Genomic DNA, 23,368 nt, shown 5'->3' with positions numbered 1-23,368 from the left:
AAATAAAAAAAATATATATATATGAGACTCACTTTTAACGAAAAATTGATGTAGAATTTGAAATTTATTCCGTATATATGCACCGCATTGTTAGTATCAAGTATTAATTCAATCAAGTTATTTAATGTTTCCAAATACTTCCCATACCCACTGTAGAAAATATCGATGTATTACTAAGTTTAATTTTCCACGTCATAGCTATCCTTTTCTCCATCTAAATATTTAATCAAATCTATAACCGTATCATTCACCGCGGCTTTGCTCTAGGCTCTTTCAATTTCCGAACCATAAATATGTTCAACGACATCAGATCCTTTTACAAAAATAAGAATATTTTATTGACCGGTGGGACCGGATTTCTAGGTAAACTGATCATAGAGAAGCTGTTGAGAACGTGTGATGTAGAAGGTGTTTATTTAATTGTAAAATCCAAAAAAGGCTTAACACCCGAAGAAAGAATACAAAATCTTATTGACGAACCTGTAAGTACATAATATTTAATGAAACTCTTAATTTTTATTGTTGTTATACATTGTATATTTTTAAATTCCGTAAAAGATAAATTATCCAGCGGAGCTTCACCGTTTTCTTTGCTGAATTTTGACATCATTTTCTCAAAATAAGAAGTATACCTATGAAAAATCCAAGACTCAATATAAGAAATAATGTTTTATTCTCAGCATTTTTTTCTTTCTATTTTTGGAAATAACCAATAGTCACATGATAATAAATTTAGCTTGTAAGTTGATTACGGATAGATAAGAAAATTGTTAGAAATTAAAACCTAATGGTTTATGAAACGACGCGTTATAATTCGCCTATGTCGCCTATATAAGCTAAATTTATACCATACCATAATTTTTTCTAGTCGTTTAAGAGCGCCAAATTCAAATAAGCAAACACCCATTTTGATTAAAAAGACGGCAACCATTATTTGGAAGGATTAAAAAATGAATAAAGATTTTTCCTTTATGAGGATGGAATTTGTTCAGACAAACTGTATATTTACCTCAAGAAATAATATTTATCATTGAAATTGTAGGTAATGGCTAAAGTGAGAGAGAAAGATCCAGAAAAATTGAAAAAAATTCATGTTATTGATGGTAATTTAACAAAAAAAGATCTAGGACTTAGTGTTGAAAACAAAGAAATTATTTTAAATAAGGTAAGTTTCAGTGTGAAGCACAAAACGGTTGGGTAAATTCGGCACGATATATATTCTTGTAAAGAATATAATTGCTACTACCTAACCTAACCTAACCTAACCTCCCCTATCCTAACCTCCCCTATCCTAACCTAACCTTACCTAACCTAACCTTACCTAACCTAACCTTACCTAACCTAACCTTACCTAACCTAACCTTACCTAACCTAACCTTACCTAACCTAACCTTACCTAACCTAACCTTACCTAACCTAACCTTACCTAACCTAACCTTACCTAACCTAACCTTACCTAACCTAACCTTACCTAACCTAACCTTACCTAACCTAACCTTACCTAACCTAACCTTACCTAACCTAACCTTACCTAACCTAACCTTACCTAACCTAACCTTACCTAACCTAACCTTACCTAACCTAACCTTACCTAACCTAACCTTACCTAACCTAACCTTACCTAACCTAACCTTACCTAACCTAACCTTACCTAACCTAACCTTACCTAACCTAACCTTACCTAACCTAACCTTACCTAACCTAACCTTACCTAACCTAACCTTACCTAACCTAACCTTACCTAACCTAACCTTACCTAACCTAACCTTACCTAACCTAACCTTACCTAACCTAACCTTACCTAACCTAACCTTACCTAACCTAACCTTACCTAACCTAACCTTACCTAACCTAACCTTACCTAACCTAACCTTACCTAACCTAACCTTACCTAACCTAACCTTACCTAACCTAACCTTACCTAACCTAACCTTACCTAACCTAACCTTACCTAACCTAACCTTACCTAACCTAACCTTACCTAACCTAACCTAACATAACATAACATAACATAACCTAATTTAGCCTTACCTAATGTTACCAATTTTCGATAATTCGATTAACGTCGGTAGGCGTACGTTAGGTTAGTCTAAGTTAGGTTAGGTTATCTACGAAAGATTTTTCTTTAGTGTTTCATAAAGTAGTGAAATAGAAGAGGAAGAACCTATTAATGAGCTAATGGCACAGAGTCGGTTTTAAGTGAAGATTTGACGTTGAAAGATCGTTATCAGATCGCTATCAGATCTTATACCTGCATGGTATATTAAGGTTACAAGGGAAGCAGTAGCAAACAAAACTAGTCCCAATACTTGCTGATTATGAGACAAGTTATTATATCGAAGCCCAAAGAATGGTTTCAGCATGGTCTCAAAGAACTTGCTGAACGTTGCTTTTAAAAACTGAGCGTTAAAGATCTACCAAATTCAATAAGCTCTTCGATCGTATATTGACTTTTAATTGAGAAATAAACGCCATGTTTCGAATTTTTTAGTGTTTATCTCACTTACCTCTATCCCTATGTAATATGACTCACTTTTCCTTCTACATCCGTGATCGGATGTAAATGGTTTCTTTTACACGCGTTATACTCTCCAATTCCAACAGATTTACGAAACCTACCATTTAATGATGCATCCAGCCTCGCGCGTCGCCTTTAATCTGCCCGGGAATGACTCAGTTACTAAACATAGTTCGGAGTTGTTCTTACTCAATTGATTCATAGTAAAACGTTCTTCTTCTAGGTGAATATAGTTTTCCATTGCGGAGCTTCGTTAAATATGGATTTGAAGCTTCAAGAATCCGTTATCACGAATGTTAGAGGCACCATGGAGATCGTGAATATAGTGAATCAAAGTAAACATATTCATTCGTTTATATTAGTATCAACAGCTTATTCTAATTGTTATGAACACGTGATAGAAGAAAAGTTTTATGAACCGCCCATTAATCCTGAATTACTAATTAGAATGTGCGAGGAAATCGATCCGGATATGCTGTCTAATATAAGTTTGGGGTGAATATATAACTAATAATACCTTCTCCAATTTGAAAATTAAGTTTATACTATTATTGAATACCGTGCACTTTCCTACTGGGTCCTGATGTACCAAGAGGCGTTCACTGCTTAGCACTAGTTGATATTTTGATAAACTTGTAGTTTCTTTCGATGGCATATGACAGTATAAGTACAAACGGCATGATAGGGATGAAGATAGTCTTGACGAGGTGGAACTTGGTCTATTCTCCGATTATTCCTGCTAGTCCTCCTCATCTTCTTCGCCAGTTAGTTAAAATGATATTTCAAATTTCATTCCAAAGTTCAACTTAACTTACATACATACATATATTAATTATTTCCGACCGAGAAAAGTTCTCGGGAATATTCTACAATGATCTGGCATGTTTCATAGTATTTAATAATGTCCCTGAAGGATCTTGCTTTGTACACATATACCAATAGATACCTATACTATTACAAAGGTTTCGAATGAATCCAGAATATTCCAAGATATTTGAGCGTTTTTTGGAACGTTGCACAATGGTTTTCACTATCAGCTTCGTGATTATCCGAAAGTACGCCTTTGAAAACTTCTTTGGAGCGTCCATTGCGTGCATCGTTTTCGGTGCTCATTCTAAACTAAGCAAACTACTTCTCAACGGTTAGTTTTTCTAAGCTGCTAAGTCCGAATAATGGTTCTCAAATCAAGCTTTGACTTCAATACTATTTTTCGTCAAAAACCGATGCTTCATTAACACAGGAAATTCTTTCTTATTCAAACCAACAAACGGTGCTTCCCTCTTAAAGTGTTAGAGCTGATAGCTGGTACGAAATTTTAACACGTTTGTTTTAAACGTTGGTACTAACTGTAGTTCATATAGATTTAATGCTAGTAGCGGCATCTATATTTCAATCCACGTAATATATTGACACAATTTGATTTCATTTTATTCTTTAGATTAATTGGAAAATGGCAGAATTCTTATGTATTTACCAAATCAGTTGCTGAGAATATTGTATTTCTTCATGGTAGAAAGATACCTGCAGGGGTATTTAGACCGGCCATTGGTAAGTTTTAAAAATATTGGAACATTCTACCCTTATATTTGGTATTATTGATTAGAGTGTAAAGATATGATGAAAAATTCTAATTCTTTACTAGCTACATAAAGACAATAACCTTAGAAAGCTATAAATGGCATTGGCAAAAAAACTGAGCACGAAACAACATTCTTTATGCTTGTACACAACAGTGCTAATTAGGGGTAACTGACCCTTATAAAAGATTGTCTAGCTGAGCATCCACTATGTGTTAGCCATCAAACCTTAACCTATACACATCTGCGTTAACAATGATCAAGAATTCTATCTGATAATGGACACAACAAGTAATAAAGTCCCTCAAGTGGTCATCCAAGGCCAAACTTAGCAAGAAGTGGCCAGTATGCTGAGCATAAGTAAGTTTGTTGTTTCCAAACTTTCCCGTAGTTACCAAGAGACTTATAATTTTTATCGTAGACGCGATTCCAAGAAAAATTAATTGTTAGCACATCGCTGTGAAATCGGGTTCTCATTGGTGTTCAAGTACAACAAGAGCTCAGAAAAATGCGAGGAGTGGCCGTAAGTGGTTGGACAGTCAGAATAAACTTAAGGCAGCTAAATTTAAGCCAAAGAGGCCAGCTGCTGTCACCAAATTAAACCCAGCCTACCGAGCAGCATGTCTACGATTTGCCAGAGACCACGTTTATTAAACTGACGAGTAATGGGGCTCCGTGCTCTACTCAGACGAACGCCTACATAGTAGCGATAGAAGAGGACGATTCTATAGAAGATCTGGAGAAATATTTGCATAAAAAACGAGGAGGTTCCTGGATGGTTAGGGCAGGCATTTCAATTGAAGCAAACACCTAGTTGGTTAGAAGAAATTTTAGTTGATCACGTCGTTTTCTACACCAGTTTCGTTGGTGAAAACTTCCTCCTAATTGAGGACAATGTCCGTCCATATACTGCAGTATATACAAGATGTCTAAATTGTCGCTTGGTGAGCGCGTAGACCGGGCTTAAATTCTATTGACCGTTTATGGGATGAACTTAAGAGAAAAGTTACGACCAGAAATCCTGCACTAGCCACGAAATTGAAGGGTTAATTTCAAATAAATTATTATTATGACGAATTTGAGCTTGGAAACATCTAAAATCAGAAAAACAATGCTACATATTTTTGCTAAAGACTTTTTTGTTCAAAAAATAGCTACCTGAGTTCATACGCTTTCCAATAAATATTTTTAACAATTTTTTTTGTAAGATGATGATTGGTATTCTAGAAAAACAAACTGATTTAGATTTTGCAAATTCTATTGTCCCAAATGAAGATCTGTATTAATAGTTTGTCCAGATTTCAAAACTTCAAAATGCGTTTACTCCACCAACACTCATAAAAGCATCTTTTTTGGAACATAAACCCTGCAGTACTTCAGTGATCAAGCGATCAAATGTATGGTAATGTTGAAGACATACGTTGCATATAAGGGATCTGTTAACAGATTATAGAGAAGTCAAACATCTCTAACATTTTCCTAATCTGCCGCAAATGTTGTTTGATGGTAGATCGATAGATCAAATTTTCTTCATTGTATGACATTCGCTTATATTGTACGTCTTCCTGATTGATATAAATCAGAGGGTTGAGTTAACTTTTACTACCCTACGTACAGTAAAGGGTAGTGAACAAGTCACAATAACTTACGATATTAAAACCACTGATCTATAAATATAGTAATTAATTTTTACAGTGACCTCTACCGTCGCCGAACCTTTACCAGGATGGTCGGATAACTTGTATGGTCCGCTTGGTATATTACTTGCTTCCCACTGTGGTATTTTGAGGGTAATCAAAGCTAATGGTAACTTGAGAAACCATACTGTTCCAGGTGATATGTGTATCAATGCGATACTGTGTTTTGCATGGGACTTGTTCAATAAGTGGTGAGATCAAAATTTTTGATAATTATTGTATTAGAATCCTTAATCAAAATGTAACTCATTTTCTCATTTCTCGATTTCTATTAATTTCACAAATTGAAAGGTTGTTGTCCAAAATACATAGGCAATGACCTCAACATCAAAAATATGACAGCACCTACAGTAAAGTATTGAGAAGTGACGTTAAATACCGTAAATACCAAGTCAAGAAGATGTCAGAGAAGACCGCATCAGTAGTGTCAAGGTTTGTACGACTTATAACAAATAAATCCTATTAAGAGGAAGCTTATAAAGCGTACAGCTCTGGAGCGAATCACGTATAGTCCAAAGATTGAGTCTGTACACCGATTGGGCACCCTGAGTATTTGCATCGTAACCATAATCTCCAGCATGATTCCAATAGATCTTCTGGTAGTAAAAAGGATTCAGCACTGTAGAAATGAAAAGGAACGACCGCATCAGTAGTTTCAAGGTTTGTACGACTTATATCAAATAATTCCTATTAAGAGGAAGCTTATAAAGCGTACTGCTCTGAAGCGAATCAAGTATAGTGCAAATATTGAATCTGTACACCGATTGGGCACCTTGAGTATTTTCATCGTAACTAACCATAATCTCCAGCATGATCTTAATAGATCTTCTGGTAGTAAAAAGGATTCAACACTGCAGAAACGGAAAGGAAGCAAGAATTGCAATAAAGAGAGGATAGAAAGATAACGAATTTTCTGAAGGTAGCAGAATAGTTGGAGCAGCGGAATTAGGAAAGAATAAACCTATAGACTAATCAGGAGCGAAATGGATGGGACAGAAAAGAAACTTTAGAGATGACCAATGTACGTCATACTAGGAGAAGGAAGATTCGGCTGAACAAATCTTCTTCTGGTGTGCAATGTGGTCGCAACTTCGGAGAAATCTTGCTCAGGAAGTAATCATCGAAAGCATATTGTGCTATTGGGATTCAAAAAGAAGATGACGAACCGAGAATGGAAACAATAAATTAGATAACATCCAAGAAAATGTGATTAAATAATAAACAAGCCTATAAAAGTCTAGTATAAAAAGGTCCATTGAAAGAAAGAATCTTATAACAAGAGGAGCTAATTCGAATTAATACTATATCAGGAGTAAATGTTTAATTTAGCTCTAAGTGTTTCTTCTTCTTGTTAGTTGTCCCTTTATTTATTTACAATAAAAGTTAATGAACGTTTAAAAACCGAAGGTACGTTTTACTCTAACAATATAAATGAGGTTAGGTTTTTAATTGGTATTGTAGTATCCAGATGTCGAAAGTGGTTCTGAGTTACATTTCTCAGTTCGTGAATGAGCGTTTGCACCTCATTGTCACAGAAAAATGTTTGCGCACCATATTCTTTATTCGTTCAAATACTTATGAAGCTTCAAGAGTGATTATTGACAATTTTCAGGAAAACCTCTAAAGAAAACTATACACCTTCAGTATTGAATTTTTCTGCTAAAGATACTAAGCTATACATAACCAGTAAAGAGTTCGTGGACTGCAAAAATATAGATTATTTGCCATTCAAAAAGACGATGTGGTACCAAATGCTATTTTTAGTTAAAAGTAAATATAACTACTTTTTATTGAAATTCCTAGTACACTCCATACCTGCCTATCTTATCGATATGGTATTAAAGATTTCATCCAGGAAGACAAGGTAGGTTAATTAATATGAAGGCATTTCCTACTTGGGTGACAGAACCTTTTAATTAACCTCTTAATGTTAATATACACGTTAAAGCATTTAACATATTTGTATGATGAGAATATTTACAGAAATTCATATTGTACATAGAAATACCTCACAATGACAGTCACATTGAAATGTAACAACATTTGTTAATAGTTAAAACAAACAATTATTAAGACAAAAAACAACAATTCAGTTTACGAACATGTGGCTTTTGTCGCACTATTTCTGTCGGCCACGTGGGAAAGGTGTTAAGTGCATTATAAATTTTGTTAGCGTTATAATGAAATAAAAAAATCATTGTTGTATATATAGGGCATGACTAATGTATTGTACAACTTTATTATTTTACAAAAGATTAACTTTTGATTAAAGTTACTGATGGAATCCAATTTTTCGTAAAGTTAATGTTAAGAATCCAATTTTTCACTAAGTTAATTCCCTAAAAGCTAATTTTCAAACAAATTAATATAAAATAAAAGCTTCACTTCACTTAATATAATTCTTAAAGAAATGTTCGAACAATTCTATATTAATAATACAGTTTCTGTCAAAATTTAATTAATAGAATTTTGGACAATTTCATATTAGAAATCCAATATTTCCATCTAATTTTAACTAATTTCAACAATTTTCACTAATTCTAACTTATAAAAACAAATGTTTCAATAATTTCATATTATTAATCGAATTTATGTTTGAATACAACTCAAAAACCCAATGCTTTAACACTTTCATATTAGAAATCCTATTTTTGATTGAATTTAACTTATAAAAACCATTTTTTAACAATTTCGTATTAGAAATTCAACTTTTGTTTGAATTCAACTTATAAAATCCAATTTTTCAATAATTTCATATTAGGTATCCAATTTTTGACTGACTACTTTGACTACTACTAAAAGTCAATTTTGTGATACAAGAAATCCAATTTAATCTAAATTCAATATATAAAAACCAATTTCTTAACATGCCAGAAATCGAATATATGTTTGAATTCAACTCATAAAATACAATTTTCCAACAATTTCATATTAGAAATTATTAGAAAAATTTTTCCAACAATTTAATATTAGAATCAATGTTTGAGTAAATTCAACTTATAAAAGCCAATTTGTCAACAAATTAATATTGAAAATCAAATTTTTGGTCTAATTTAACTAATAAAAATCGTTCCATCATTAATACTAAGCATGTAATTCAGAAAAAAGACATAAATATTTTAATACATTCTGTTTTTTCTTTGAGCAACAGAATGAAAAGTATATACGCCAAAATTGAAAAAACTTCAGATATTTTAAGTTATTTTCTCCTACACGAATGGGATATTCACAACGAAAACATGAAACTTCTATGGCAAAAAATGAATTCGGATGATAAAGAGACCTTCAATTTCGACGTAAATTCCATCGAAGTGAATGTATATCTTAAAAATGTCCTCATAGGATTAAAAAAATATATTTTGAAGGAAGACATGACGAAATCAAAATTACATAAACAGAGATACGAAAGGTGAGAAATTTTTCCTTTGGTCTATACACTCCGGTAGGGAGAAATAATTCCCGAAAAAATATTAATCTACATATAGAAAAAAATAATTCTCACATAGTTTGAGCTCTTAACATCAATTTTGAGTACTTATAATTTAAATATGAAGTTTTACCATTTAATATACATTTTTAATACTTACTTTTCTTAATAACACAAATCAGTTTGAAGGACATTCTGAGGAATTTTATGCCCTTCGAAATTGCTTTAGAGTTTTCTTGTGCACCAGTGCGAGTTACACGGTTAAAGAATAATAAACAGATCAGCTGGTACTTGCAAGTTTCAACTTGTTACACTCATTAAAATATAAATAATATAAATACTCGTTTAGAGTAAGACACGTTTCAACCTTTGCTTGAAAATATGATAGAGAAATTTGTTGAAGTGTTTTATTTTGAAATTCCATGAATGGATTATGGCGTGGGCAAAAACTTCTCACTGGTAGTGTACGCTTCGTCAATGTAGATATTGGGTCGACCCTCCTCATAATATTGTTTAAAGATTACTGAATTCTCAAATTTTATGCTGCTCCATCAATATACTAGATTTTTTTTTATTTCACACCATAGAAAAATATGATTTCACACGAAATGTCTTTGCCATCTCTAAGCCCCCATACAGATTTATATCTGATTATTCGTACTTTTAGTCAGGTATTTTTTTTCCCCGCTATATGAAGGGACTATAATAACTTGAGAAAATTTTATATTCATTTTCAGGTTAACAGTCGTCCATAAAACCATAAAATACTCCTTCTATGGTCTAGTTAGTATACTTATGTACCGGAGTTTGACGAGATTTGTTTTAAAGAAGAATCGTGTATGAAACTTGGTAGTAAAATGTACCAAAATACGTTGTTAGTTACATAACAAATCAAAATTTAAATATAAAACTGGAATCTTCAAAATAATACCTTTAATATTGATAGGTTATGTTATCAATTAATATAAAATCCGTCCATAAAATATTTTTTATTTATTGATTCGTATTTTATACTTAGAACCTGTTGGTTGTACGAAATCACCCTCCCTTGTATGTAGGAGGGGGTCTTTATAAATCAGGGTGGTAGCCAAGACAAGAATATGTAACGAGTTTTATTTCCTATCGTTAGAATTTAGGCCAGGTATTCAAGCATTTTCTCTCCGAAGGCTTTAATGCAGCACCGATTTATTTGAAATTTTGACAGATGATAGGTTTGTATCCAAAAAGCGAGATCTACATTTTTCACACAAAATAACCTCAGAAATCGAAAGAGCAGCAAATTTAAAATAAAAAATGTCATATAAAGTTTTTTCGTCAGATCAATAGTTTTTGAGTTATTAGCAATTGAAAAATATGAAACAGCATTTTTCAATAGTTTTTTGCGTATAACTCTAATGACGCATTTTATCGAAAAAGGTGTGAAGAACAAAAATTAAGCTTATAAAAAAACAAAGAAATTTTAAGATCTTAATGTTCTACCTAAAAAATCGTAGAATACTTTTTGAAGAGCTTAAAAAGACCTTTCAAATGACCAATGATAAGTCGTGTCGACTTATATAAATTACAGTGATATACGATGTAAAATAATTAAAGCCAAAAAAATTGCACTAAAACATTGTCATTTCATTTAAAATCAAAATTAAACTTATTCCTTGTACCAAACACTTTATTTGGATGTTATTTACGACATCTGAAAGTTTGGCTGATTAGAAATGCATAATTTTGAAAAATCGGCATTAAATAATAGTTTTTTTTTGATTTTTCAATAATTTTTTTTTGCTCATTTTTTCATCATAACTATAAGAGATACAAAAATAAATAAACAATCAAATTAAAGCATTTTTTATGACGATTAGTTTTCTTTTTTTATTTTTTTTGTAGCATAAAAATTGACGGAGTTATAACCAAATTAATCTGTCACTATAGTGCGAGGATTGCTTATCCACAGCCCTTTGATCTTTTATTAATAAAATGTCTCAAGCCCTTCTAACATACATGGGCATGTAGCCCTGAAAATTACATGGTAGACATTGTGCAGTTTTTATAAATATTTGTATTTATTTGTCTATATAAAAATAGTCAGAATAATTCCGGGACATCCTGTATATTTAGGCAAAGAGAATTTGATTATTATTCATTTATTATTAAGTCGATATTGCACAATTGATTCCATTAATGTAATATTTCGTAGGTAAATAATTCAAACGACATAATTTGATTTTCTACAAAATTTATTTCCACAAATAAACCGACTGATTTCTTTCATTGATTTTATCTGAATTTCGACACATTCTACAAAACAAGAACCGATCAACGTCCCTCCAAAAGATAATGATATGTAAAAAAAGCTCTTAACTGAGCTGTATTAAATCTAAGGGTTAGTTTTATCTCATTATTTGAATATTTAAACTTGACTGTTTCTAGTTTAGTGTGAACCCCATAAAACATCGTATTTATAGTACGTTCAAACTTCATAATTATTTTTAACTACCTAAGAAAACGATTCTCATTGAACAGTTGTCTGCTTGATGATCACGAGGTTATCGTTGCCGGTAATTTTAGCGTGTGCTGTTACAATACAGTTTTTATTTATCAAATAAATATTTATTTATAAATAAAATATTTTTCTATATGTAATAATATAGGTGTTACCCTTGAGCCCCATAAAAAAACTAAGAAATGGAACGTCATTTGAAATTTTATAAAGCCATAGAGATATTACAGATAGTGGCAATAAGCGTATACGAAAAAGATAGTGAGAGGTTTACACAAACATTCACAATCAAGTGACTCTTCATTTCTCGTCAGATTTTATTAGGAAGGAAACGAAATTTCATACAAAATTTATACCTGAACATCTGAGGCAATTCATAGAGACGTACCTTGGTAGAACAGGGAATTGAACCGCTTGAGAATTTTTGGTGACACACAATTTAACAATGTTACTGGTCCAATTATAGATCAGCCCTAGTAAACTATACCAAGGAGCTCAGAGAAGAACTTGAAAACAATTCTGCAAGGGAATATATGAGTTAGGACCCACTCAACGTTTCCAAAACCTATCCAAAAGGAATTTGACTAAATCAAAAGCTCAACGGAAAATATTGCAGCGATTAGCAAGAAAGATGGTTCTAAAGACTCAATTACTAGGATCAAAAAGCAAAAAAGATACTGGAAATAAACTAAAAAAATATTTTCAATAAACAGAATCAAGTGGGAGGCTGAGAGTTTCAAACCCTACAAATCACTTGGCAAAAAAGGGGTTTTCCAGTCAGCCAGCCTGATTCTAGGTTACATATACAAAAATGAAACTAGCAGGAATGTTCGTACCAAAAACCCAACGCTCTACTGTATAAGAGGCTTCTTCTTATTCGTTTTTAAGATCTCAGGATCTGTTAGTTTTTCAGGTTTTTCTGTATCAGTTCCTGGGAGATGGACTGTCAGCTGTCCATCCATCTCATAGGTGGTCGTCCGAGTTTTCTTTTCCGTATTGGTTTTCCTTCAAGTACGATGCGTGGCAGTCTACTCTCTTCCATTTTTCTCACGTGGGGGGCGTACCAGTATCTTTTTCTTTGACTCCCCCATCTTACGATGTCTTGCACCCCACACTGTTACTGATTCGATCTACTCTTGTTTTTTCCACTATGTCCTGAGGCAATGACTCGATATTTTGGACCAAACCTGTGGCTTCATGAGATGTCATATCAATAACTATTGCTGGACATAAGCTTCTCTAAACCTAAGCCATTCTGCCAAGTCTTAGGCGTCGTGGATCCAGTTGGAAGATATCCTTTACAAATCGTTCGTTTATCGCGTCGGCGGTCGTCCTTTGTTTCTGTATGCTTCATCCCTGGGACACTATTTTAGTATTCTCTTCGTCCATCTATTAGCAGACAATCCTGCGACATGGCGAGCCCAGTTCAGTGACTCTTTCAATTGCATTCGAAAACTCCTAGCATGGACCTCTTCATGGCTTCAAGTCAATATTGAGATCAAGCATTAGTCAAACAACTTTCGTTTGAGATATATTGGTATACCTGTCTGACTTGGAGACATGTCTCAGCTTACCAAATACACCCTAAGTCAGACCTAACCTTCTGTTAAGTCTACAGGTGTGATTATCTTTTCTCATTCATATCTCATGTTCCAGATATTTGGTTACGACTGGGGACTAAATTTCTCATAAATTGGTTTTTGGCACTGTTTATATTTGAGCCTCATTTTAGAATATTAGTAGAGAAACACGTCAGGCCTAAGATAATACAAAAAATTCATAACCTCATTATCTACGAAGTCTGAGGAGCTTCTCGTGATGCCCAGTTAAACTGGTTGTTGATCTTTTGAGAGGTGACTACTTAAAAACCACCTTAAGGCTAAAGGTATGCCAGACAACGTCAACTACAGATTCTGAGCCATAGAGATAGCAGAGCATCTACTTTGCTAATGTCCTGCCCATTGGATCAAAATGCATAGGTATCTCAAGGGAGTAGTGCTCAACAGCTTCAAAAAATAGCTTTCAACCTATTTTGGAAACAGTACATAGAGGTACAAAGTCTTTCTAAAAGTGCATCCTCACATCAACTTGAGTTACACATCATTTCAAAGGTAATTTATGCTTTTGAAAAACAACAACAATGACCTTTTTGGTATGAGTTTGGTATAAAAATTCGTCGACCTACCAATAGCATTTGTCATTTATTTTCAAACTAGTAGAAACTTCTGGTCTTTTATCGCTAATAGCTTTAACTTTTGGAGCTAGATATTCGCAGAGATCGGTCCTGAAAACTCAAGTAATTACAAATAGTTAGATTTAAAAGTTTAACATTAATATTAACCTACGTTTTCAACAGTGATATAAGAATGATAGTTTCAAATCAATTCATAAGCATAGTAAATTCCTCTGAAACAAACATAAAAAAAAATATCTATAACCAGATTTTACTGTGGATGTACAGTGCACTCGTGAGACCAATCGTCACGTATGGGCCGTTGTTTGAGGTACCAGAACTAGTCTGAACACCACGAAAAAAAATCTTTTACAAATATTGACTTGCAAATGTTTAACCGAGGCTAAGACATTGTATCCAGCAGCTTCACTATAAGTGATTCTCAATATCCAACCTCAACACATAATACTGGAAAGCGTGACGGAAAAAACCATCTTCAAAGCATGACCAGATCTAGAACATGATTCAAGACGGAATATACGAAAACAGCATAAAAGGAATGAACAGAACTGGCATCAAATGATTAACGAAGGGCTCCAAAATAATACTGAACTGATCTAGAACCAAACACTCTGAAAGTTTGGTCAATACCGCATGCATTGTTCAAACAGAATTGATGTGTCCAGTTCTATCTAGACAGCCCAACAGCTATTCGAGCTTTAAGCTCTATTATAGTAAAATCCAAACTAGTTTGGAATGCCAGCACAAGTTAAACGAGTTAGGCAAAGAAAATAAAGATACCCTGCGCTGGATTGGCAAACGAACAGACGACAAAATAACAGAGAAAACATGGAAAAATAAGGTGAATAGTAGTAGAACCAGTTACTAGGGATTGAGACTCGCGAAGACACTTCTGGAAAGCTATAACCAGAGAAGATCTGCACGTATCAACCTAGGTAATAGCCTACGAATGCTGATAGGAGTCTTGTCGGGACATTGTTAACTCAACCTAACGACGCTGTTTCTGTTGCTTAGAGGATGAAACCTCCATCCACATTCAAAACTCCAGAGCACTACATCTGAGAGCATACGAAATAGAACAGATCCTAGCATTCATACTTGATATAATAGAAATTTGTATTGAATTTTTAAATTAGATTTTCTTGTTTTTAATTTGAGTCTATCATTCATGTTACTTAATATTAAATAAGCTCTTTTTTATATTTATATATTTAATTATAAAATTATGCAGTTGATTTTTCGAGAACACATTTATTTGAACAAATTTCATACCTATAGCGTTTACATAGAAAAAGCATTGAAAAACGTTAGCAGCAGTGCTAAAAACACATAATACAATTATTGGACAAGACTATGAATGTTCATTTAATAATTTGTAGAAAATTTTTTAGAATCTCATAAACATGGCATCTATATCACAAGAAACAGAAAAGAACGAACATTTTTTTGATTCTTATACATAGATCATTAAAAAAACGTAAATTTGAAGTACAATATAAAAATTATTGGACATCTTATTATATCATCTTTTTTTTAGTTTAGGGTAGTTTGATATAAGAATTGGCAAACAACTAAATAAAGCATCAAGGGAAAAGTTATTGATAACCATATTTGTTCTATATGATCGGGATAGTGTTAATCGTTCGCTGGTAGGCCGTTTTTAGATTTCAGTCAATTGTCAGGTGTACTTTTCACCTAGAAGCTATATTGGTTGCTTTTTGTTTAGTTTATTCAAAAGAAATTATTTTATTGAACTTATCGAGTGTTATATTACCTAGTGGTACTTTGTCTAGTTCTTTTCAAAGAATGTTTCAATGCTTCATGAAGCTCAAATTTTTCTTCTAAGAGTTCTAAAACAGTTGTACAATCTTTCATCCGCTGAATACGACCAATATCTTCCATAACTTTCCATTACCTTCTTCTATGTTATCTTCTAAGTCTTCCCTGAAGCATTTATGACACAAATGACAGATCGGTTCTCTTTATATTTTGCTTTTTTGCCACAGACAAAGCCTTCGAAGTAATAATAGATCAACTTTTTGAAGCTAGTCTGAATCCAGGTCACACTCCTAACACAGAAAGTGTCTTTTCTTTAAAACTCTTTAGAATGCTGTACAACAATCAGAAGCTCTGGGAAGTGGATTCACATTTTGCCGGCAGCCAAGCGGCCTAGAAGGACCTGAAAGCTATTTAGCATTTTTTTATGAACTTTGCACACATATTTCACTCAAAACAGATCTATTTTCTTCAATTTTTACTTCTTGGTGAGCGGTGTTATCTAAATATTCTTGTTTTTTCTCTTCGCGTTACTTTTTTTTCTCTTTTATCCTCAAGTTAATATTGCTACATTAGAAATGGTGAATGTGAACTTCTAGCCTTTTGAACCTGGGATATGAAAGCATTTTTAGACTATTTGTTCGTAGTATTGACCTCCAAATTAGACCCACTGGTTGATGCAACATAGTTTGAGCAAACATCTTTATCTGCAATTATAATTTTTGATTCAGTACTTTCTCGTCCAATTATTGTCTGAAATCAAAAACGTGAGAAATCATTCACTGGACAACACGTCCAAAAACCTAAAAATTACAAATTTGTAAGTTCAGTTATTGTACACTAATTTATTCAGCTCCACAATCAGAAAACAAACCTAACCAAATGAAAATATGATATTTCAAAATTCGATATCCATCAAAAACAACAAGATACCGAATTCAAGAAAATATTGTAAAAATCTTACTTTAGAAACGAAATAAAAACTACAGCAGCACTTCACAGAATTTTTTGTAAGTAGCTGGAATGAACTGGAGCGAAAGCACTTGACAGATCGCAAAATCGCAGTAATAACATCTAGTATCGAAAACATGATTGCCCTAAATTCTCTAATAAATTTCGCCGGTTTGGAAAGCGATTTTCTAGATCAGCAGTGAGCTACCCAAAGGGTCACTGCTCCACGCATTGCTGAAGCTTCCCAAGGCACAATTGAAAAAACGTTTGGCTACTGAAAGATGTGTGACGCACGCCTTAACTGTGTAAGTTTCTTCAGCATTGTGAAAAAGTAGATAACAAGGAGAAGTTGTTGGACGCTATCGTCATAGGAGAAGAAACATGGGTGTTTTATTACATCCTCGAAATAAAACAACAATCTCGTCAGTTGCGTCACTCTATTTTACTGCCACAAAAAAAATAAAAATAATAATCTCAGATAGATATTGTGAATCAATGACCAAACTCAGAAAAGCAATCCAGAATCGTTGGAAATGAGCTTCCTTCGCTCTTCACCACAATGTTAGACCCCACGTCGCTCATCAAACCCAGGAGCTTTTGAAGAACATTAAATAGATTTTAATGCCCAATTCCATAAACACTCAAGCAGTAAACGTTTCAAGCCGAGGCCATACGCTTTCTCAACAAATTGACGGGAGATTTCTTTGACTTGGAAATGCAAATGCCAGAGGGCCGTCTTCAAAATTTGTGAAAAAAATAGAGTATACCTCGAACAATGGACAACAGTGTAAGCTTTCTAACGATGTATAAATTAATAACAATAAAAAATGTTTTCTATTTGAAAACAATATGGGAACCTTACATAAGGTACAACCCTCGTATTAGTAAGTTTTGAGTGACATTCTATTCTCAAGCTTACTATATTCTGACGTCAGTACACCGCCATATTGATAATGATTCTTTTAATGAGAAGTTTAAGCCGAAAATTCGAAAACTTAATCTTAAATGCGATGATTAAAAAAATTATCATAATAATTATCTTTATCGAAATTTGTTAAACACCTTATTTTACAGAAAATATATCAATCAATTTGAATAAATTAAATCGATGCTGAATTTCCATTACAGATTGTACTAATTGACACTGCAACTGAGCATAACCTAAATATTTACGAGATGATTAGTTTTATCTCTCAGCGTACGTTTTTAATTGCTTTTTCGTAATAATAATAATTAAAATATAAACTAATATTTACTTACTTAAGAGGTCACTTTTAATCTTTGGACATAAATGTTTTTTTTTTAAACTGGCGAGATAAATATATATTTCTAACGGCATAACAAATAACTATTGATATAACGTATTCTGCGATCAAAACCGAAAATTTCCTTTCGATATAATATTTAAAACCGGTAAAACAAAAATTATCATCGAAGGATGTAAAAGGGAATTTGCTGCGTTACAAAGGGATTTGGTACAGGAACAATGGGTGACGTCTACGTTTTTCGTCCCAGTTCTTCTGAAACATTCTCGATCATCGTGAGAATCCTTGATATAACCGCAACCTCGTATCACTCTAGTTCGTCCTTCGACTGAAAAATTATAAAATAAGGTAAATTATATGATAAATTACCAAATAATTTCCCTAAACTAAAATCTAATATTCCAAAAACTAGCAAATTCGTCGTTTTCCTTCTCGAAACAGGCGTTTATATATCCGAGAACTTTCTAGTCTGGTGAAAAATTCTCTGCTGCAAGTGAAACAGGAAAAAATTTCTGATGCCCTGATCTGGTGAATACTAGGGGTAATCGATCAATTCAAAGTGCAATTTTAACCCTAACGAAAGTGAAAAATCTTCACAGCGATTCACTAATAAGTTTGTCAAACAGAAACTGAGAGTCCAAATTAATTAAAATTTTAGTGGCATTCTCTATATGCTTCTGAAAATGTCTCTCCCAATATATATACATCTTAATGTTCTTGATAAAAAAACTAATTTTGAAACAGAAGAGACCTAAAATCACGAACATTTAGATGCATTAATATATCAAAACGTCTCAGAAATAAGAAATTGATAAGTGCTGAAATCTTCAGATTAAAGATGTTTATATAGGACAGACAACACAATATTTAGAAAATAGAATGAAAAGTCATCAATAAGATAAAAGAAATGAAACTACTTTAACAAAACGAAAACGCACGAAAGTTCTTGATAAAAAACGAAGTGACTCATACAATCACTATTTGTGGACTTATTGAGCGTATTCTTGAAGCTTCTCATGGATCAATTGAAAGAACTTCAACAGAGACGCTGGGAGTAGTGATTTTTCACGATAATGCTCGAACTCTCGTGGCTCATCGAACAGAGGAGGTTTTGAATAAATTTGGGTAGACTGTTATGCCCCATCTCCCGCATAACCTGAACTTATGTAGCTCCCAGCGATTATCACTGAGCTAAAGGAACCATTAGGTGTCAAACACGACGATGAAGTCTCCGAACAGAGGTCACACGGATTCTTGGAGCATCGTCTTTAATAGAAACAAACTATATTGAAAATACAGTGTAAAAACTTTTCAACAATAAATAAATTGATTACGGGGGTAGAGAGAAAGAAAACAACGTGCGCACACGACAAATGTCCATCGAAATGCATTAAATGAGGATGGCGCCACATTCGCATCTGAATAAATTTGAAAAAAAGCGCCAAATATTATTAATGAAAAAGTACGAAATAAAATCATTCTAATTGCAATCATATCATACTCTTCACCTACACCAGCGCCATTCTGGAAGGTTTTTGAACTGTTATTGAATGGATATTCTTTCAACTTTTCTTCCATAACTTTTTTCCTTCTTCTTTCTAGTTAGCATGAAATTAACAACAATAAACAATGTTTTCTATTAGTAGAAGTTATAAAAATCTTAGTTTTAGTACATCCCTCGTAAATATATTTATAATAAAATAATAATCGACAAGTAAAGACGATTTAGTTGAAATTCTGAAAGGACAGCGTCGATCACTTACCTCTCTGAACAATTTTACGACATAAAGTTGGCTTCAATTTGATATCGGGATCAAAAGGATCTATTAAATGTTCTGGAGTGTTCCTGTCGGTGCAATTGATTACTCCAATTGTATAAGGATTAAAAGGATCGCCACATCGTGGATCATATTCGGAATTACAGTCGTAACATTGCAGGCTACTACCAATTCCTACTTCGAATTTATTATATATGAGGTTATTTTGTATTGGATACGGATATTCTTCTTGAGCTTTGACTAAAAGAAATTCCATCAACCTACTCATTTTTAGGTACCACAACTTCTACAGAAAACAATTCATTTTCATATCAAGATCAATATTAGACATCAAATATTTTTATAACGAAATTGCTACTTGAGTTTTGAGATAGATAAATAAAAACAAATATTTATAATTGGACATTTTCAAAATATTCTTCATTAATATTAATACACTTTAGCATGCATTTGAACCAATTGTCGAAGCATTTTTTCCATTCCGATTGAGGTCCCTCCAAAGCACGTGATTTTAACGCTCCAACCGATTCTTCGGGTATAAAAAAACGTGTACCTGTACGGCGGATGACCCATCAATTCCTTGACTATTCAAAAACGTTATTGTTTGAATTGATGTGTGACAGCTCGAACACTTCTGGTAAGCAAATGCTGGTGTACTATTCAGAATTGACCATTCTACGTGACGGGCGACCATTTGATTCGAAGTGATTCGAGTACGAACAATTTTTGTTTGATTTGGTTCATCTTGAAAGGCCCATACAATCGATTGTTGGTTAGTTTTGGCTTCATATGCATAGATTCATGTAGGTAACGATTTTATAGACGTCGTTTGAAGCATCGCGATTTTTTCCAGCATTTATTTGCAACAAACGACACGAGCTTTTTTAAGCGATTGTCAAATTATACAGTATTAAACGCAAACAAATATCTTGTATAAGCAAAATACATGCAATATTGAATGTATACGAGTAGAACGAATGCCCAAGTATTTCTCAATCTCAATGTATCATCCTGTAGTGAAGTGCGACCACGATTGAATTCGAAAAACCAGTGAAACATCCAAGTCGAAAGTTATAGAAAATCATCGCATTCCGATACTGTTTCAAGTATCTGTAAACAACTCAAATGGCACACGTTTGACAATACGTTTTTGTGTACGTTCGCCATTAGAAATGTCAAACTTTATGATGTCAATGTCAGATTTGACATATCTCAGAAGTTAAGTAGCAATCCTCGTATATGGATGAATGATTTTTATTTTACTCAGAAAGTTGAGCTAAAAGACAAATTTTTTAATGGTTTCGCCCATACAGGGTTGTGCAAAATGAATTTGTATCTTAATTATTACTTTCAAGAAATATTATCATAAATAAAATAATTTTTTTATTTTTTGAATACTATTAATGGTGTTTGCAGATTTTGATGTCATTTTTTAAAGATACGACGGCTTCAGGTAATATTTTGTATGCATCACTCTGTAATTTTAGTGATACGTTTTATGATTTTGTATAACATAACTCTGTATATTTTGCAGTATTTGCTGATGATGATGCAAAAGTTTATAACAAATATTTTAGTCTACATATAATATGAATAATATTTGTTAAAAAAAATTGCGATATTTCTTTAAAAGGAAAGTGACAGACCCCTTAAAATCAAATTAAAAAAAGTTTTCCAATTATCCAGCATTTCCCAATGTTAATTTAATAGTTCCTCTTTAATATTAAAAACAAAATAGTGTTTTGTCGGAACAAGTCAATTTTTTTTAAATTTATATATTATATAGTATTTTTTTATTTATATCAATTTTTAAAATAACCCAGTTGAGAAACAAAATCCACGTACCTAATTGATGTTAATAGGTTTCTATGAAATAATCTACTTTTATCGATCAAATACCAAAGACACTATAACAAATTAAATTACAATTCTACAATCGATTTCACCCACTTTTACCTAACATTACATAATCACGACTATAATCGGTCAACTTCTCATTAATATTACGATCAAAATAATTTTAAAAAAGAAAAAAAATTTAAATCTACGATAAATGACTTACCTACAAGTATGAAAAATCCCACCGAATAAATACTCTTACACATATCACCAATAAACATTCTTGTACGATTTTCCTCAACTTCATATACAGTTAAAATCGGAAATGTCTTCTATTTATCAAATAACTTTTCCAAACGACTCCAATATCGTGATTCCAGATTTCACTCATTTACCAGACATTCGTTCTAAAGAAGGTTAGTGGGCAATGTTGCCACATTACATTTGAGGTTGTTTCCATCTTATCTTTATACATTCAAATTGAATATAAAGTTTGAATTGAGCTGTCTAAGAAGATTTATAATAATGTTATCAGGCATGTCTCCATTATTCTTTTAATTTCAATAATTATTAGAAGCAGACTAACCAAAACTTTGATAAATAAATACTTGGTCAACTTAGTATCTAGTTACTTTAAGATGGCTCTAGCAAACATTGAAGCACTATTATGCTCAGGAGCTTCTCAGGGTTCGGTACTAAGCCTAACTTTGTAGAGCATCCTCTACGACGAGATTCTAAGGCTGGAACTGACAAGATATTCTACATCCATTGCATTCACCGACGATCTAGAGCGTCAAACAGCGAACATGAACTTGTAGTAAACGTTAACGAGAACTTGAAGCGGATCTATACATGGATGAAGAAAATTAATTCAGCCTGACTCTCTAGAAAACTAAGGCAACGCTAGTAATAGGAATCCAAAATACTACCAATTTTAGCTTCCCACTTCAAGGCATTAATACTATTAAATACCTAGTCCTAAAGGACAATCAACTAAGCTTCGGAAAACAAATTGAGTCTATACGTGTGCAAACCAAACAGCTGCATAAAAGCGATCATTTGCAGCTCTATTTGCAACTTAAATTTTGTACTGGGTACCAGTGTGGAAAAAGCCTGTCCCCACTAAAAGACCCAAGACGAGTCGATGCCAAAAAACATACTTTATGCGAGTAATGTAAGCCTTAAGAACAAGCACGAGAGAGGTACTGCAGTTTGTTTTTCAGCTGTTTTTCGGGGATATCTATGCCGAATGATTTTGGGAGTCACAACTATATACCAAGGACATAAAACTTGTGGAAAATGCCGGGTTGCAAGGAACCACAACATTGCATCCAGACGTGCACATGGATCGCTAGAGCATCGGCCACAGTATTTATTAATGTATTAGATGAAATGTAACTAGGGAATTAAAATAGAAAATGAAGACATTTTTAATAATAATAGGCACTGCAGGTAATAACAGGCATGACACCAATATACCTGATAGTTACGGAAAGAAGCTACATACCTGAGGACATCGAAAACGAACAAACATAAGAAAAGCAGAGATATAATAAAAGAAATTGGAAAGTAGTGTGAACGATGATAATGAATATTATGTCCAAAAAGAAAAGAAACAAACGTCTAGTAAAAGAAAACCTGTAAACGTAATTGGTGGAAGGGGGAAGTAGGAAAATAATCGATCCACAAAATAAATTAGCATTTTCAATGTTGTTTCACTTAAACATTGAGGCCGGAGTTGAACTGTATATTTACTGTCTCGTTTTCTTTTTTTTTTTTTGTATAATTCCCACTGATTTCATATCGTTTAGCTTCTTTTCATCGACAATATTGGAATCCATTTTGTTACTGT

General features: G+C 33.0%; 2 protein-coding genes across 4 annotated transcripts in view; one reads left to right on the top strand and one right to left on the bottom strand.

The window, feature by feature from the left end:
• LOC130447451 (fatty acyl-CoA reductase wat-like) overlaps positions 1–10,189 on the top strand; it is a 10,688-nt gene extending 499 nt beyond the window's left edge. The window contains exons 1-8 of one of the 2 annotated variants that reach the window (XM_056784265.1): positions 1–482; positions 1,043–1,165; positions 2,742–3,013; positions 3,957–4,066; positions 5,791–5,983; positions 7,405–7,656; positions 8,944–9,201; positions 9,957–10,189. The exon at positions 1–482 is cut by the window's left edge and continues 499 nt beyond it. In XM_056784265.1, coding sequence (XP_056640243.1) covers positions 294–482; positions 1,043–1,165; positions 2,742–3,013; positions 3,957–4,066; positions 5,791–5,983; positions 7,405–7,656; positions 8,944–9,201; positions 9,957–10,062 — 1,503 coding nt within the window. In that variant the 5' untranslated portion in view covers positions 1–293 and the 3' untranslated portion in view covers positions 10,063–10,189. The remainder of the gene's footprint in view (positions 483–1,042; positions 1,166–2,741; positions 3,014–3,956; positions 4,067–5,790; positions 5,984–7,404; positions 7,657–8,943; positions 9,202–9,956) is intronic. The other variant, XM_056784266.1, reaches the window with a different exon arrangement.
• Positions 10,190–15,138: 4,949 nt separating this feature from the next.
• Positions 15,139–22,047, bottom strand: LOC130447450 (uncharacterized). 2 transcript variants are annotated; one of them, XR_008910253.1, is made up of 4 exons: positions 21,740–22,047; positions 19,663–19,917; positions 17,895–18,227; positions 15,139–16,436 (listed from the first exon to the last, which is right to left on the bottom strand). XR_008910253.1 is itself a non-coding variant. In XM_056784264.1 (3 exons), exons 1-3 carry the CDS (start codon positions 21,795–21,797, stop codon positions 18,007–18,009), a joined length of 534 nt encoding a protein of 177 aa, XP_056640242.1. In that variant the 5' UTR covers positions 21,798–22,047; the 3' UTR covers positions 15,139–18,006. The 2 variants fall into 2 exon arrangements, 1 of the variants encoding a protein (XP_056640242.1); XM_056784264.1 differs by having other exon boundaries at positions 15,139–18,227.
• Between the last annotated feature and the right edge of the window lie 1,321 nt (positions 22,048–23,368).

The sequence above is a fragment of the Diorhabda sublineata genome, chromosome 8 (genome assembly GCF_026230105.1).
Source record: "Diorhabda sublineata isolate icDioSubl1.1 chromosome 8, icDioSubl1.1, whole genome shotgun sequence".
Taxonomy (NCBI): domain Eukaryota; kingdom Metazoa; phylum Arthropoda; class Insecta; order Coleoptera; family Chrysomelidae; genus Diorhabda; species Diorhabda sublineata.
The sequence above is the reverse complement of the archived record's forward strand: the minus strand, read 5'-3'. Positions and strand labels throughout refer to the sequence as shown.